At 35.9% G+C, this 15,450-nt stretch overlaps 3 protein-coding genes across 9 annotated transcripts; 2 read left to right on the forward strand and 1 right to left on the reverse strand.

Moving 5' to 3' along the window:
• Window positions 1-2,834: 2,834 nt before the first annotated feature.
• LOC126370473 (zinc finger and BTB domain-containing protein 44-like) lies at window positions 2,835-5,895 on the forward strand. Its single transcript, XM_050015345.1, has 5 exons — window positions 2,835-2,935; window positions 3,014-3,241; window positions 3,554-3,699; window positions 3,865-4,453; window positions 4,809-5,895. The coding sequence occupies exons 2-5, from the start codon at window positions 3,037-3,039 to the stop codon at window positions 5,132-5,134; spliced, it is 1,266 nt and encodes a 421-aa protein (XP_049871302.1). The 5' UTR covers window positions 2,835-2,935; window positions 3,014-3,036; the 3' UTR covers window positions 5,135-5,895.
• Window positions 5,896-6,508: 613 nt separating this feature from the next.
• LOC126370467 (probable ATP-dependent RNA helicase pitchoune) lies at window positions 6,509-10,232 on the reverse strand. Of its 2 annotated transcripts, XM_050015337.1 has the most exons (11): window positions 9,736-10,232; window positions 9,355-9,635; window positions 8,894-9,046; window positions 8,551-8,712; window positions 8,087-8,228; window positions 7,839-7,919; window positions 7,575-7,737; window positions 7,316-7,468; window positions 7,029-7,196; window positions 6,773-6,947; window positions 6,509-6,677 (listed from the first exon to the last, which is right to left on the reverse strand). In XM_050015337.1, exons 2-11 carry the CDS (start codon window positions 9,599-9,601, stop codon window positions 6,589-6,591), a joined length of 1,533 nt encoding a protein of 510 aa, XP_049871294.1. In that variant the 5' UTR covers window positions 9,602-9,635; window positions 9,736-10,232; the 3' UTR covers window positions 6,509-6,588. The 2 variants fall into 2 exon arrangements, with proteins under 2 accessions (XP_049871294.1, XP_049871295.1); XM_050015338.1 differs by lacking the exon at window positions 7,839-7,919.
• Window positions 10,233-10,450: 218 nt separating this feature from the next.
• LOC126370487 (uncharacterized) lies at window positions 10,451-15,159 on the forward strand. 6 transcript variants are annotated; one of them, XM_050015368.1, is made up of 4 exons: window positions 10,451-12,156; window positions 12,245-12,345; window positions 14,315-14,428; window positions 14,530-15,159. In XM_050015368.1, the coding sequence occupies exons 1-4, from the start codon at window positions 12,066-12,068 to the stop codon at window positions 14,545-14,547; spliced, it is 324 nt and encodes a 107-aa protein (XP_049871325.1). In that variant the 5' UTR covers window positions 10,451-12,065; the 3' UTR covers window positions 14,548-15,159. The 6 variants fall into 6 exon arrangements, 2 of the variants coding, with proteins under 2 accessions (XP_049871325.1, XP_049871324.1); XR_007566880.1 differs by having other exon boundaries at window positions 10,451-13,663; XR_007566878.1 differs by having other exon boundaries at window positions 11,257-12,156; window positions 12,245-13,663; window positions 14,315-15,159.
• Window positions 15,160-15,450: the final 291 nt, after the last annotated feature.

Raw genomic sequence — 15,450 nt, forward strand, 5'->3', positions numbered from 1 at the left:
CCAGCAGTGGGACGTATATAGGACGTTTATGTCATCTTAGATTATAAGTTAATATTACATCATATGTTTTGTTTTTATGTCGTAAGCCCAAAAAAATCATAAGTCTATGGTAAAAAGTCTAAATATCTATTCACATAACGCGGAGCACACTTGGTACACTTATCTACATAATAAGTATAAACAGTCTTTACATGTACCTCTGCTAGACACAGGCCTACACTGAATCATCCATTAATAATTTATTTTTATACTCCATACTCTTTACGGATTACGCGGACACTTCACCACGCTTCTTCAGTGCGGGTTGGGTTAGTAACACTTACCTAACCTGTCAAAATTGTCACTGCGTTTTTTACAAGAAAATACCCTTCTAGTCTAATCCAAATAAACTAGAGTATTCTTCTACCGCGTGGGTTGTGAGGTGGATTACCAATCACACCAATCCTGGTGTCAGGGTTATTATTGAGCCACCATAGGCCTCTGATATGGCTCATGTAACGACTACCTACTGTCTTACATCAGTAAGTACCTAGTAACAGGGACCAATGGCTTAACGTGCCTCCGAAGCACGGATCTTACTTTTGGACAATCATGTTATCAGCCTGTAATACCCTAACCAAACTAGGGAACAGAACTACAGTAGAACGGATCTTACTTTTGGACAATCATGTTATCAGCCTGTAATACCCTAACCAAACTAGGGAACAGAACTACAGTAGAACTTGGGTAATGAACAGAGTAATGTAATTACAAATAAAATCCTTCACAAACCCCGGTTAAAGATACCCGGTTTATTGACGCGGATGTTTCGCCGCGACCTGCAAGTGACGTATAATCGATACAACGCCAAAACCCGGCTTGACTACAATGCAATAATTTCCATCATTTGATACACACTAATACTAAAATCTGGTTATATTTTGGCAGAATAAAATCCTATTAATTAGGTCCCTATATTTGTTATATAAGTAATTTATGTTGAACATAGAAAGAGATAAAATTAACTTATTGAGTTAGATGCAGGAAAAGGTACCATACAAGAGCTGAACTATGTTTTCTTTTCTTTTTCTTAAGGAAATTTCACCCAGCAGACCCAATGGAGACATTTTGACCATACAGAGGCTGTTTAATAATCAGGCATGTCGATGAAATCGATTATGAACTGCACGTGACAGATTCAAGTACAATCAATCAGCTAATAGGTACTTGCTATAGGTACATTAAAAATATCAAACTATCAATTAAATATAAGTATGTCACAATAGTTTTGGAGATATCCTTAGAAAAGGTTTAAGTACCATCTACTCTGAACCGGCGTGCGTGTATGAACGATTGATGAATGTGGAGGAAGCAAGAAAAGTATGTCAGGATCGAAGCAAGTGGAATTCCATAGTCTCTTCTTACCTTAGTGGGAAATAGGCATGAGTTAATGTATGTATGTATGTCACAACAGTATTATAAGCAAGTATACGTCTAGAGCCTGTACCGAGGTTTTTCTAGTAGTTACTTTTTCCCCGGCTATACAGGTTGGAAAGCTAGGTACATAACAGTAAATAGTTTTAGGCGGATGAGATGTTCGACAAACCATAATTTTACCTACTCATAGAGTAAAAAAAACTTTTGAACAAAGATTTTGGTCCACACTGAAGAAGCGGGGTGGAGTATGATCGATAAATCCTCCAATTGATTGAGGGATGGCCTGTGCCCAACAGTGGGAGTGCCTACCTATGCCCACTGATTTTTTTTCAGGGCTTATGATTCAATCTAAATGATGACAGTGACGCGATGACTAATGTAGGTCAGGAGTGTTAAATTGTCCTAACAAATTCTCATAATTCACGCCCATTAACCCTTTTGGTGTAAATAGTAATAATACTACCCACAAGTCACCAGAATACATTGAAATCAGAAGATAAAGGTGACCAAGTAATTGCACGACTCTATCAATCAGTACAAAGTTAACCCAACATTTCATATGAAGCAGAATGTTACATGCATGTGGGCAAAGCAAACTTGGTCATTGTAACGTCTTGGTCAGAATTCCGCAGCGTCCTAACTCGAAGTTGGTGGAACTTAATTTAGTCGGATACTCTGTGACCGCTCTGGGAACAACTTCCGAACTACTTAGTAGGTATTAATACAAGTCCAATGCAAACCAATCCTTATTTCATCATAAATCCCAATCCTTAGTTCAATGCTTAGTTCATCATGCAGTGACTCTACCTCTCACTACCCCATTTGGGAATAATTATAGTCGTGAGCTTTTATATTGTTATGTTACGCTATGCAAACCATTCATTGCTATTATGTGGGTGATCACACCCTAAATAGCCATCAGGCTATATTGGTCAAAGCTCACGGTATAATTCATGCAGAACCCTAGCCGCGGGCGCGTACATACGAATGTAACAAGGTATATGACCATGACTGTGCAACTGATAGCTCATAATTCTATCGACCCCGACATGCATTACATGCGTGTATCTAAGTATCTTAGTACCACATCATAACTTAACTCTTTAAAGTGGCTAGTCGTCGTCCGTTATTTGCGGGCTCTATTTGCCCCGGTGAGAATTATAAGCGTGAATTTATTTTATGTCAACTCAATTTCTTTTTTTTAACTTGTTTATCCCTTTGGGGAAAGGCAAATGCAAAGCCGTGCAGCCGTCAACTCAATTAATTTGACTGCTCTGGTAGTTGATTTGGGATGTAAGTAGTTATCAGTTTCAATGTTTCCAGGCACTATTTATTAATATTATCCGTGTGCAAAATCGATTTAAAAAACCGGTAACACGTTTTAGTTATTGTCCTCCGCACACCGCACAACACTATGCGACGCGCAGCCCCGTTGCTCACTCCCTCACACACATACACAGCTGTCAATTTTAACAATTGTGCTAAATGTATAAAATTTTGCAAATATTTTCTAAAAACTGTTAGTAAAGTGCATTTTATGTATGTAACCAAGATATTTTGACATGCTGGTCGTATAATATGGGTGGTATAATTTCAGATGCAACGTAAAAGTGATTAGAAATGGAACAGCAATTCTCATTGTCTTGGAACAATTTCCACGGGAATTTGACGAAAGGTTTCGCCGGTTTACTTGGTAATGGGGAGTTCGTGGACGTGACGATTGCCGTCGAAGGTCACCTGCTGCAGGCTCATAAAGTTATACTCTCAATATGTTCGCCGTACTTCAAGAAAATGTTCCAAATGAATCCATGTCAACATCCTATAGGTAAGTGCCTTCTTTCATACATTCCATTGTGCTTAAATCCACTAGAAAGGATTATTATATACCGGTATTGTTACAGTTCATTAATCACTAGGAATCTAGTAGTAAACTGGTTTTAAATATTCTTTACCAAAATTTTAGGCCAAAGTTAAACTTACTTTTTTGCAAAATAAATAATACGTACGTAAAATTATCTTTTAAATAATTTATATTTTTAAAAATCATTCAACATAGTTTCAAAATTGCTATTTTTTACCACCAATAAACTTGCCAGTTACTGAATAGGCTGTATCATTTTGTTATTATTATTTGCAGTTGTTCTAAGGGATGTTACACACAAAGCAATGAGAGATTTGCTTCAATTTATGTATCATGGAGAAGTGAGTGTGAAGAGGGAGGATCTCACTAGTTTTATAGGCACTGCTGAAGTGCTGCAAATTAAAGGATTAACAAATAAAGAGGTTGGTACATGGTTTACTGTTGTTCTCAGGTTTAATTATTATGTCTACTTGGATCTTATAATTTTGGTAAATGTGAAAATAAGATTTTACAGGTAAATACCTATGTTGTATCAAGGGTTTAATTTATTTTTCATTCCTAATTCTTAAATATATTAATTATTCCAGACTGAAGAAGATGTAGAAAAGGAACAAGAACAAGAAATACCCAAGCACAGTGTGGAGACCCATAACAACATCCAAGATGCAGAATTCTCAGTGTCGGAAACATGTGAACATCCCTGTGAGGAAACGACTCAAAGTAATGAGATTGAAATTATGAAACAAAGGCAGTTCATAGAAAGACTCCAAAGGTTGAGCACCTTAAAAAGAAAATCAGAAGAATTCCTCCAAAAAAACTACTACTCAGATATCCTAAGCGCCGAGAAGAGGCCAAAAATAAAAGATAAACCCTCATACAAAAATAATCACATGCTGTCAAACAGCAGTTATGAAAATCTGAAAAGTCTGTATGAAGAGAGCCCCTTAGATATATCTACAAGTTTCAAACAAAACCATTCGAGTAAAGATTCAAATGAAAAATGCAAAGATCAAAGTTTGACTGACAATTCATTGGAATTGAAAACAGAGTGTGATGATATGGACATCATAGTGACTGATCCAGCAGTATGCAGCACCCCCAAGAGTTTTGATGGTTCTAGAGACCCTAAAAAGGACTTGTCATCACTGCCTTTAGACTACCAATCTCCTCAGGACAGTAAGTATCTGTTATTTCTAAGTAGTTTTGTCTAGTATATTGATTAAGAAACAGATTAGAAAATTTTCTGTTGCATACTAATGCTTTTGTGCTAAATATTTTCTTTATTTATTCATCACTTGCACTCATTTAGTAGAACATTTTCAAAGATAGTAGATTCAATTAATTCTGTATGTTAACATGAGTAGATTGTTGAAAATGCAATCATTTTATTTTCATTCATTAAATTTTTCTTCTTTCTTTTGCGAATTTTCAAACCATGAAATCACGATGGCATTTTCAACATAATTGTGTTTGTCTCAATCTTTATTTGTAATGGAGAATGTTGTAATGAAAATGCCCATCGTGCTTTCAGATTGCACCAGCCTCAACTCTTTATTTATGGATCTAAAGAACTTAGTGAACGGTAAGGTAACTAACATGCTGAGAACTAACACACAAGAGGAGTACCCTAGACACAGCCTAGAGCACCGCCTTGTCACGATTCCGCAGAAAGAAGATGGAAAGAAGAAGTACCCCCAACGGTCCTGCAGGCTCTGCTGGAAAATGGGAAAGAGACGGGACACCAGATTCATGTGCAGTGCTTGTGAATTGCCTTTCTGTAAATCTCCATGTTTCGAAATACATTACAATGACGTACTCAAAGTATCTCAGTTCCAAGGGGACTACTATGCAACTTAAATATATATTTTTAATTAGATTTAAGCCCTCTAAAGAGGTAATGTAAGACATAACTATTTTTACAATATACTTTCAAGCTGGCTGCTTTTAGATTAGCCTGAGATTGTGCAGGATTCAGATGTTATGGATTAATAAAACAATATTTGGGACCAAGTTGCAAATCTGAAATGATAAGTTTGAAAACTATTTGCAAAATCTACAGGCACTTTTAAATTCTATTTTAATGTACATAGTACTAGCACTTATACTCAAGAAGCACAATAACTTAGGTAATCAACTGTGATAGTAAACACAAGCTCGAAGTGCCAATTTCAAAGGAAATATATTTTTATACAATGAGCAAGTTACATCAGATTTGTGCCATCAACATTCTGCCATATACAGTAAAATAAAAAAAGACTTTTTATTGCTCATGTTCTAGTCTATATTGTATTAAGGATTTTATAAAACTCATTTTAATGTGTAAAATTGTAATTAGATTAGACTTTGGATTTTTTACAATTTGAGTTCTTAATTTTTATTGATCTCTTATGAGCAAAATGAGTTGTATGCTTGACTTGTGAAGCCAAATTGAGATTTACATTCCAGAGTTTTATAAAAGGTTTTGAAATTTTTAGATTTATTCACTGTTAGACCAAGTCATCGTATGACGTAATTCGAGCAAAATTAACGGTGTTTTGTACTGTGTGATTTTATATCTGTGTGAATTTGATTAAGCGAATGTATTTTTATAATCTTATCAATAAATTGCGTAAAGCAAACATAGTTTATTTTTTTTAATGAATAACCTTGCATTCTCCTGTTGGAATTGATGAAATGTTACTATGTATTTTATTATTTGGTTTCAGGTGCGCTCTCGTTAGTAGTCAATGTGAATGGGTCGTGTGAGAGCCAACAGCTGCCAGTGCGGTACAAATATATCTACAGCAGAAAGGGGCACAAACAGTTAGTACATATGAACTTCGTGTATACGAAACATTCAACCACCCACGGTAAGACATCGTGGCGATGTGTGCAGTATTTCTCGTTAAACCGGTGTCCTGCCACAGTCGAGACAATAGACGCCATGATCTACGCTATCAACCACCAACACAATCACGAAGATTGTTACGAAAAGCTATCCAGAAACAACATTTACGAAATGAACGTTTCTCCCAAATAAATACAGCTACGTAATTTCCTAGATGTAAGAATGTAAAGTTCCTACTTATAATATTTAATTTCTTCATAGTATTTTCTCAGCTATCAGAGTTATTTTTATGTCTGACAAAAATATACCCTAGAATTTCTAGTCAGAATATAGATTATTTTGATTCTTTTATCATTAGTTTGTAAGTTTCAAAAACTTGAAAAGGTCTTCAGTAAGAAAAAATATATTTACTTTTCAAAGTAACGAATTAGTTTTATTTACAGTATTTACATGATTCGTATTGATAAGTATATACATAATTATATTACATCTTGCGGTGTTTTGTTTCATTTTGGGCTTCAAGCATAGCTGCCATCCTCTTTCTTGGTCGGTGCTTTTTGCTAAATCCTACGCCTAAAACAATATAGAAGTAAAACATAAGCCAAGGTATTGTTGAACAAGATAGGTACTCCAGATTACTTAATAACTAATTATTTCTTGAAACTTACGAATATCCACTTCAGGTTTTTCCTTCAATCCAAAAGATTTTGCTAAAGCATCCATGTCCATAGTAAGTATATTGAACACATGTTTCAATTTCCTGACTTCAAGTGCCCTTATATAACCTTCGAAAGCTTCTATTGCTAGTTTCTGGAAATCAGGATCTTCTAATGCTTTATCCAACTGAAAAAGAAAATTGGTAAAAAATGTTGCATTTTCGTAAATATCCGGTATAAAATACCCTAATACCTGTAGATTACCCACCTTAGGTTGCAAATTGGACAGCTTGTCCCACATTTCGTATTTGTCCAAATATATCTTAGCTTCTTGTAAATAAGATACAAATTCCTTCTCTTCTGGTCGCAGTAGTAACACGGCATTTCCGGTGGTACCAAAACCTCTGGCTGTTCTACCTACTCTATGAATGTATTCCTGAAAATAAAACAAACAATAACATAACGTTGGAAGTTCCTATCTAGAATTTCATCAACAGTCTCTACAAACGAGGCAAACATTCAACGGAAAATGTTACAAGACAATAACAAACTTACATTTGTATCTGCTGGTGGGTCGAATTGAGCTATCCAATCCACCGCGGGAATGTCCAATCCTCTCGCAGCTAAATCAGTACAAAATAAAGCCACTTTTTCAGCATTATAGAAGTTTGTTATTACTGATGTCCTTTCAGCTTGGTTCATTTTACCCTGAAACATCCTTTTACAATTAACACACTCGCCAAAAATACACGACTGAAACATTTATAAGAAGTCATATGAGAAACTTTCCTTACAATAGCATTTATACACTTACATGAATACATAATACTGAAGCACCACAATATTTGCTAAAGAATTCATAATGAAACTCTACAGACTTGCAGCTTGAAAAGAATACCATAACTTTCTGATTCTTCGTCTTCTTCAATAGTTTATCGAGCCACCACAGGCGAAATTGGGTTTCACAAATAACATACCTGAAAGAAGAACATGGTATAATGCTTTACCAGAAGACCCTTAAAGCCCTAAGTAAGCGAGAAACTTAAGGTGAAAATAAAACTCAGAAAAGTGACTTAACTGCCTAAATAGATTGTTATACTGCTCCAGTATAAAACTTTTACAACAGTAAACTACAGCTTTTTTTTTCTTTGAGTTGTATCTGTAATCAGTAAACGTCTGTTTGTGTTAGTATGAGCAGATGAGCTAAAGGGGAACTTGGCTTTCTGAGAGACATAGTCACTGACATATCCTCAGCAGTAAACTACAACTGGAACCTCTAAATGAGACAAATCTGAAGCATTACTTAATAAATTCTGTACTACTTACCCCTGTTTCAAACCTTCAACTGTTGCCCTTAGGTCATCTTCATCAGTATTGATAGATTGAATATTATCTTTCATGGCAGATTTTACCAGAGCATCTGTCCTCTCTGACTGTGTCGCGCTAAATAACATTGTCTGCCTATTTTCTGAAAGATACAATACTGATTATTATTTTCTCATGACAGTATATTTTTTTTTGGACTATTAGAACAGTCTTCTGTTAATCCTTTATATAGAAAGTTATTATCGAAGTATATAGCAGGCTTCCACCATAGTTGTAAAACATTTATATGTCTATTGATATAAAAGCGCGCGCGCGGTAGCGTATACCCGTGCAACAAGAATATTTGAGTAAATAAGTAAAATATTCTGTATGCTATAATGAGGTATACAATTATGATCATTGAATAGGTATTGAATATTACATCATTTGATCAACAATGGTTGAAGACTGTGTTACCAACTTACTTGGAAGTCTGTTTACAATTTGTTTCACATCTTCCTCAAAGCCATACTGGAATATTTTGTCAGCTTCATCCAACACAAGGCATAAGACACTCTTGTAATCAAACTCTTTTGTCCTCATATGATCAAACAGCCTCCCCGGAGTGGCAACTACTATGTGCATACCTGAAATGTAATACTTCAAATGAAGGTTTATCAATACAGAAAAATATGTATATAGTAACAATTTGACCTGTAATCTTATTGAGCTGATATCCCTATTATATCCCTATCGCACCTGTATCCCTATTTGGGGTGGTCAGAGCCACAAGTCATCATAAAGAGTTATTCAAAAAATGTCACTTACCTTTAGAAAGTTCAGCACTCTGTCTTTGTCTACTCTCTCCACCAATGATCAAAGTGGACGTCATTCCCTCATGATAGGAAATCAGATCTTGAAGAACAGAATATGACTGGGTTGCCAGTTCTCGAGTGGGAGATATTATGATGCAAAGAGTGCCTAAAAAGGAAGGATATAATACAGTAAGACTTATATTAGGATATAATTGCAAGTACAAGCTCGTATAACAAAAAGTAAACCTCATAATGATCATGTGTTGGTATGAGCTAACAATTATAAAAATAACTATGCCAATCTTTAAAAATCTTTACAAGTTAACAGAGACTACTCTTAAAATAGATAATATTGCTATCCTTTGAATATTAAATCTAAATATCGCCCTAATAACGTTATTTAGGAAGAGTTAAATTAGTTATTTAAGTAACATTCAGTCTATAGTAAGTAAGAATAAATTAACCAATTTTTACCTGGATATTGTTGATTTTCCATACTTTTAACAACAACTTCTACAGCTGGTATTAAGAACGCCAGGGTCTTTCCAGAACCAGTTTTAGCCGTAGCCACTATATCCGCACCATCTAAAGCTCTGGGCAACACTTCACTTTGAATATCAGTCATGTATTTAAATCCCATGCCTTTGATAGCACTATAAGTTCCTTTCGATATTTGTTCTTTTAAACTCTTGAATTTAACTTTTTTATCTTCATCATTCATGTTAAACAAGTATCAGTAGGAAGATTATCAAAATCTAGAAGTAAACAGGAGGGTAAGGTTATGTAAAGTAAGTAAACTTAGTAAAGATTTTATTAGTGAACGAAAATTGAAAATATAATTTATCATAATTATACCTTTATGGCCGTTTTTCTGCAATAAACACAAATAGCTGTAAGGGAACCAAATATACAAAACTCACGCGCTTTGTTTTGAATTTCACTTCACTTCATAGTTTTTTTTTTGTTTTGGTTTTCCCCGAAGGGTAAGGCAAAGGGAACTATGCCCATACAGCCATGTCTGACGTATTTTTTTTCTTGATGATTAATGAAATGATGAAAGGTGATGATGATGAAACCTAAGCCCCCACCCTCGGAGTAGACTCCTACTCCGAACCCCAAACGAATTAACTCAAAAGTCCGCATAAACTTTTGAGTTATGAAGCGGCTTCCCGGCACGAAGCGAAAATAGGCAGATACACTTTGTTTATTGAATACTCCAATATAATAACACTCGCGAATGTCTTCCAACTAACTTAATGCGATCATTAACCACAAAACACCACTTCGTATTAATTATTTAGATTACTCAATGAAGAAAGCAACTGTCCCGTTCCCGTTTCCCGCCGAAAAGCCCTTCATAGTAAAAATGACAACTTTAACTTTTTTAAAGTGTTTTGGCCTGGAAACGAGTCCTATAACCCAACGAGGAAGAATATCATTAAGAGTGAATGAAATGTTTTATTATTCTGCTTGTCTATGAATTTAGAGCTGTTATAAAACCGGTAATTCACTTTTGAGATGAAAAAGTGTTGTTTTTTTTTTTTTTTTTTTTATTTCTTCTGGCTTCCGCGGCTAGCGATGCGCCAATGACAAATCTTGAGTGATAAATCGTGAGTTAGTCTTCAATAATAATTATCTTTTCATGTTGTTACTGTGCAGTCGTTAAAAACGAGGAAACTTTTCAATAATAAAATATACCGGATAGGAACGGAATTTGGAAAAGGTGAGGATCAGGAGAGGAATAATAATAAAATAATAATAAAAAGAGGAAGTTAAATTTTAATATCATTAGTATTAATAAACATACTTAATAAACGATAGACTGAAGGATTATTTGAAGATAAAAGGATCTGGATAGAAGTAGGAAAAGGAATGTGTAAATGTGTAAGTCCCTGAAAAAGTTGAGCATTATCATATTTAGGACAATTCAGGAAGATGTGATCCACATCCTCCACCTCACCACACTCACATAAAGCACTGTCCACTATATGAAATTTAGCTAGATGAGCAGACGTACAAACGTGACCTAATCTCATACGAGTCAGGATGCACGATGCCGTCTTGCCCAACAGCAACCGCGAGAACCAGGGTTTTGCAGGAATTTCACGTTGGATAGATGCGAAATATTTTCCTTTTGTTTGAGAACTGACAGACCACACTTCCCTCCACGAATCACGTAGATACACTCTGGGTAGAGCAAGAAGGTCATGAGGGTAGATTTTATAGTAAGCCATATCTCCACAATCAATGGCGTCATTAGCAAGCCTATCAGCCTGTTCGTTTCCACGGATACCCCTATGTCCCGGAATCCAGGCAAAAATAATCGATAATCCCTTTGCAGCACACTGAACAATCATGTTTCTGGTTTCTATTATCAATGGACTAATAAGTTTTGTTTTAAATAAAAATTTAGATAGAGATTGTAGAGCGCTCATTGAGTCTGAAAAGATTATAGTTTTCCTAAGTTTTGCTAAAAGTACATACTCAACCGCTTTATACAGACCAAAAACTTCACCAGTAAAAACAGAACTCTCAGGAGGTAATTTAATCTTTTGAACTATATCGTATTGTGAGTGATATATGCCAACACCTACTTTATTATCTGTGGATCGTTTGGACGCATCACTAAAAACATGATGCCAACTGTCAGTGCTATTGTCAAATTCCGTGTCTAGAACGAAATTGAAAACATTGGATGCCTCAAAAGTTTGTTTAGTTATACCCAAGTTTAAACGAACATCAGGTTTATAAACAAGGGATTCATAGTTTGAGGTGTAAAGAGGGAAGCATATTGAGTTGTGAATAGGCGTATCAATTGCCAGTAATTTTTGAAAACTGTTAATTAAACAAGGAGTGCATTTATGAGTCCAGTAACTTGAGGAGTTGACTTCTTCAGAGAGGATTTTTAGCTTGGTTAAAAGTGGATGGTCACCTAGTTGTAAACAACGGTATAAATAACTATCTGAAAGAAACTGCCGCCTCAGTTGTAAAGGGGGTTCAACACACTCGACTTGCATTGCATTAATAGGGCTAGTCTTCATTGCGCCCAGAACAATCCTTAAAGCTACCGATTGAATTTTATCTAGTTTATTTAAAGCAGCAGCACTACATGGTTCCAGCAAAAAAGATCCATAATCAATCACACTCCTGATTAGTGCATTATAAATGATTCTCAGAGAAGTAGGATGAGCGCCCCACCATACACCTCTGAGGCATTTAATAATATTAAGATTCCTTTCACATTTAGCCTCAATATAATTGCAATGTGGGATACCAGTAAGTTTGGAATCCAGTATAACTCCTAAAAACTTACATTGTAAACTTACAGGCATGGGGATATTATCATAGAAAACATTAATTTCAGGGGGAGATCTCATACGAGAAAAAAGCACTACATTGCTTTTGGAAACGGATAATTCTAAGCCATTATCATTCAGCCAACCCTTCAATAAACCAAGAGATGTTGTAAGTGTGTTACATAAATTAGAAACAGATTTACCTGAACAATACAATAAAAGATCATCTGCATACTGTAAAATGTTAACTGAGTTACTTAAGGAATCCTCTAAATCATAAGTATATACATTATATAGTAAAGGGCTCAGCACTGAGCCTTGAGGTAAGCCCTGCCAAACAACTCTAGATATCTGGGACCCATCTAGTGTAACACTTATAGATCTCTCTGACAGCATTCTAATAATAAATGAAGTGAGCATTTCCGGAACATTTAATGATTTTAATTTCTTAAGAAGAATAGAAATAACAACATTATCATAGGCACCTTTAATGTCTAAAAAAGCAGAGAGGATGGATTCATTTTTTGAAAATGCCAGTCTAATGTCAGTCATAAACAGACTCAAACTATCAGAAGTACTTCTGCCCTTTCTGAAGCCGAACTGACTTTCAGAGAGCAATCTATTGCTTTCTAAATACCATTCTAGCCTATTTTTGACTAAATGTTCTGCCAATTTGGCCAGTACAGAAGATAAAACAACAGGTCGGTAAGAAGAAGCGTCAGAAGGAGGTTTCTTTGGTTTTAAGATAGGTATTACTAACTGGGACCTCCATGAGAGAGGAATGTTGCCAGACAACATAATAGAATTTATAATATTTAAGAAGTAATTTAAAGTTTTATCACTGCTGTTACAGAAAAAGGAATAGGGTATACCGTCTTGACCGGGTGACGTGTCAATTAAACTTGTTAAAATGCCTTTAATTTCAGACATGGAAAAAGGTGAATTTAATCCTGATAAATTATTAGAAATTGAAGTTGGCAAGCACTGAATTTGTAACTCAGGAACTGAAGAAGGAGCTAGATTATCTAGGAATTGTTCAGCTAGCTCTGAAGATAAAGAGCCTCTAGATGATGGATTAACACCCATCCTGAATCTCCTAACGCTTTGCCAAACAACAGAAACATTAACATCTGGACAAATATTATTACAGAATCTTCTCCACCCCTCAAACTTCTTCTTTTTCAAAAATTTACGAGTGTCCCGTGCCACTTGACAGTAAAGCTCATAGTTCACAGATGTCATTAAACAGGAATAAACCCTTTCTGCTTCCCTCCTTCTTTTTATAGCCTCTGTGCACTCGTTGTCCCACCAAGGTGGACAGGGGATTTTTCTGGAGCCGCCCACTTTAATTGGGAATAAAGCATCTGCAACCTCAATCATGACTTTGACAAGAGCCTCAGAGCAAGCCATCTCATTACCCATACAGACAGAAGGGAGGTTTGAAACTTTACTGTCAACTTGCTGACTAAATGCAGACCAATCACTAGGTAATCTATATTTCATACGGGGAGTAGGTTTCGGAGCTATCATTGGATGTAACGAAGGAAACTTAATAGTTATGGGATGATGGTCACTTCCACAAGTAGAAGGGTGAACTGACCACGAAAGAATAGAAGCGAGATTAGGCGTGCATATAGAGAGATCTGGAGCACTAGGGCCCTCGTCAGGGCCAGTACGCCGAGTAGGAGTACCATCATTTAAAATACAGAGATTGAGAGAATTTAAAATTCGCAACATTTCTTCTCCATAAAAAATATGTCTAGATGAACCTCCCCATGCCGGATGCTGGCCATTAAAATCACCTAGTACTAAAAAAGGGCTTGGTATACATTTTAATATATTAGTGAGATCACTATACAAAGCTAAAGTAGGATGAGCAATATATACAGAAACTATACACACATTATTTACAGAGATAGCAATGGCTTCAACACCATTATTTACAGGAGGAAGAGATATTTGTTTGTAAGGAACAGAACTATTGATAAGGATGGCAACACCACCATGCGCATCACTAGCTCTGTCCTTCCTAAGAATATTAAAACCTGATATTCTAAAAGAATATTCAGGCAAAAGCCATGTCTCTGAGAGACAGACTATTGAAGGATTATATTTATTAATTAAAAATATTATTTCAGGTTTTTTATCAGCAGCACTTCTACAATTCCACTGTAGGAGTACCTGATCCATTATTGGGATTGATAGACACAGTGTTTTCAATTAGTTGGGCAACGTGGGACGGTATAGAATTGGTGGGAATTAAACTGGATTTAAACAAAAGCTCAATAAGAGACAAAATTAATTTCGCTATGGGTTGGTTTGATTTATCATTTTCTGAGTTATCATTTTTCAGAGCAGAACCATTTGGTGAAGATAGAGGTATATCATAATCTTTTATTAGAGATGCATGTGCAGCCCGGTCATACCCAGCCGAAGGCGTAGGAGGAGCACGAGGCTTAAGGAAAACTGTTTTTTTATATGAGCTGGAAGATGGGGACAATCGAGCTGCTGGGTTAGCAGCCTCATCTTGAGATTGTTTATGTTGCGAAGTTCTAAGAACGTCAGCAAAAGATTTGGAGACAACGGGGTGTAATTTGGAAGCCTCTAAATATGAGATGCAGTTTTGAGCCATTGACACTTTGATATTTTTTTGTCGGGAAAATTCAGGACAAGCCTTACTAGTGGCAAAATGATAACCAGAACAAAGACAGCATGATCCATCCTCTTGTTCTACTGAACAAGATTCGGCAGTGTGACCTTGCCCACATTTATAACAGCGAGGCTTGGAGCGGCATTGAGCCTTTGTATGACCAAAACGGCAGCAGCTGTAACATTGAATGGTTGGATAAATGTACAAGTCGACAGTCAATGGAGTATAGCACATAAACACACGTTTTGGTAGTACTTGTCCATCGAAAGTTAAAACAACTGTTTCAGTGTTAGTAAATTCTGGAGACCCATTTATAATTTTTTTACTTTTAATTCTCCTAGCTTTAATAACTTTCCCACAACCAATGGGGACACTCACATTATCCAAAATCTCATCCTCAGGCCAGTCAGCAGGGACACCCCTGACAACACCCATCCGTGTGATAATAAAGGTTGGAATGAAAGCTCTCAAACTATGGCTGGCAAGGCAAGGATTTTCAATAAAAGCGTTAGCATCAGAATATGTGGAAAAGGCCATGGATAGTCTATTTCTGCCGATCCGTTTCAAGCTACCGTTCACTATGTTTTTAATCATATTTTTCTTTAGAACGCTACCAAACTGAAT

Source organism: Pectinophora gossypiella, chromosome 10, assembly GCF_024362695.1.
Source record: "Pectinophora gossypiella chromosome 10, ilPecGoss1.1, whole genome shotgun sequence".
Taxonomy (NCBI): Eukaryota; Metazoa; Arthropoda; class Insecta; order Lepidoptera; family Gelechiidae; genus Pectinophora; species Pectinophora gossypiella.

Coding starts and splice junctions, on each gene's coding strand:
- LOC126370473 (XM_050015345.1), top strand. CDS start 3,037: ATGGAACAGCAATTCTCATTGTCTTGGAACAATTTCCACGGGAATTTG. Junction 3,242..3,553: donor TCCATGTCAACATCCTATAG/GTAAGTGCCTTC, acceptor TATTATTTGCAG/TTGTTCTAAGGGATGTTACA. Junction 3,700..3,864: donor AAGGATTAACAAATAAAGAG/GTTGGTACATGG, acceptor TAATTATTCCAG/ACTGAAGAAGATGTAGAAAA.
- LOC126370467 (XM_050015337.1), bottom strand. CDS start 9,601: ATGAATGATGAAGATAAAAAAGTTAAATTCAAGAGTTTAAAAGAACAA. Junction 8,229..8,550: donor AATTGTAAACAGACTTCCAA/GTAAGTTGGTAA, acceptor TGTATCTTTCAG/AAAATAGGCAGACAATGTTA. Junction 7,738..7,838: donor TATAACAATCTATTTAGGCA/GTTAAGTCACTT, acceptor TTCTTCTTTCAG/GTATGTTATTTGTGAAACCC.
- LOC126370487 (XM_050015367.1), top strand. CDS start 12,066: ATGAGCGCCCCACCATACACCTCTGAGGCATTTAATAATATTAAGATT. Junction 12,157..12,244: donor AATTGCAATGTGGGATACCA/GTAAGTTTGGAA, acceptor CATTAATTTCAG/GGGGAGATCTCATACGAGAA. Junction 12,346..14,314: donor TCAATAAACCAAGAGATGTT/GTAAGTGTGTTA, acceptor ATATTATTTCAG/GTTTTTTATCAGCAGCACTT.